The sequence below is a fragment of the Myotis lucifugus genome, unplaced genomic scaffold (genome assembly GCF_000147115.1).
Source record: "Myotis lucifugus unplaced genomic scaffold, Myoluc2.0 scaffold_1242, whole genome shotgun sequence".
Lineage (NCBI taxonomy): Eukaryota > Metazoa > Chordata > Mammalia > Chiroptera > Vespertilionidae > Myotis > Myotis lucifugus.
The window spans coordinates 77,780-79,227 of record NW_005872290.1 but is presented as its reverse complement, the minus strand read 5'-3'; the positions used below and the strand labels follow the sequence as shown (position 1 = coordinate 79,227).

Sequence of the window (1,448 nt, the reverse complement as noted above, 5' to 3'; positions counted from 1 at the left end):
CCTGGAAGCCCCCTCCCAGGGGAGCCCCCCTTCTGCCCCACCCCAGGCCCCCAGAAGGGAGGGAAGGGTTGAAGGAGTTCAACCTGTTTGCAGAAAACTGTGGGTCCCAGACCGTCACAGACCAGAGCTGGGACCCGCGCCTGTGGGCGGGTGTCTGCAGAGAAAGCCGAGGCCTGAGGCGGCCCCTGCCCAGGCCCCACTCTCCCCCACCCCCCCACCTGCTGCACCACACGAGCCCTGGAAACTGGAGCCGAGGCCCAAGTGCTTTTATTATCACAGACAGCTCGCATCACAGAGCAGCAGACGCAGGACGGGTGGCAGAGCCCCCACGCCCACAAGCCCCCAGGGCCGCTCGGTGCCTCCTGCCCCTCTCTCCTCGGGAGGGAGGAACACGTAGGCCCCCGGAACTGTGCACCCTGCTCCCCGACACCAGGCGTTTCTTCCCAGGTGTCCTACCGACCGGGGTGGTCTCCCCGGAAGCGCCTGCCGTCTCCCAGGAGCTGGGCTCGGGCCGGCGTTCCTCGCGGCCGTGACCCCGTGGGCCGCAGCGCTCACAGGTCCATGGTCCCCTTCGCTTTGAACTTCTTGGCGGACCGCTCGCTCGACCGGAGCTGGAATTTGCTCCCGTGAATGTAGGAAACGAAGCCGTCGGTTTCCACGGAGAACACACAGCCCAGCTTGGGGATCACTGCGGAGCAGAGACCGAGTGGGGGCCCGGCACAAGCCCCCCTGCTGCAGTCCTGCCCACGAGGTTCTAGAAATGAGCTACCAGGAGACCGGGCTGGCGGGTCCCCCTGCACAGCCAGGTCACTCACGTCCTAAACAGAGCTCAGCCCCCACGGTCAGGGCTCAAGGTCAGAGCCCCCCTCTCAGCACCAGGACCTCCCAGGGCAGTGCCAGCCCAGGTCCCCCACAAACAGCTTTCAGGTGGCTCGGGCTCTGCGCTTGGGGGAAAACTGACCACGCTCCGAGGTGAAAACCAGAGCGAAAGAGCCGCAGGGAGACGGGCGGCAGCGGCGGGAAAAGCCAGCTCAAACATTAAAGGAACCGCCGGCCGGCGTGGCTCAGTGGTTAAGTGTCGACCCATGAACCAGGGGGTCAGGGTTCGACTCCCGGTCAGGGCACGTGACCCAGTTGGCAGGCTCCATCCCCAGTGCGGGGTGTGCAGGAGGCAGCCGATCCATGATTCTCCATCAATATTTCTTTCTCTCTCTCCCTTCCTTTCTGAAATCAATTAAAAAAATATTTTTTCAAAGAAAAGTAACATTTATAAAAAAAAATTAAAGGGAACCAAACCCCCACTTGTGGTTTGAACTTTCCTGTGCCCGTGCGCGGTTCACGCCTGCACCGTGACTAGCGGGGGGAGCTGGGAGGGGGGCTCACAGGCCTCCTGGACCCAAAGGCTGCACCGGCAAGGGGCACAGCTCCCCGCGCCCCCAGGGGCAGGG

The 1,448-nt window shown here is 63.3% G+C and overlaps 1 protein-coding gene across 1 annotated transcript in view; it reads right to left on the bottom strand.

Annotated features, from left to right (window-relative positions):
* Nucleotides 1–242: 242 nt before the first annotated feature.
* POP4 (POP4 homolog, ribonuclease P/MRP subunit) overlaps nt 243–1,448 on the bottom strand; it is a 7,595-nt gene continuing 6,389 nt past the window's right edge. The window contains exon 7 of the mRNA XM_014449541.2: nt 243–818. Within this exon, the coding sequence (XP_014305027.1) occupies nt 552–818 (267 nt within the window). The 3' untranslated portion in view covers nt 243–551. The remainder of the gene's footprint in view (nt 819–1,448) is intronic.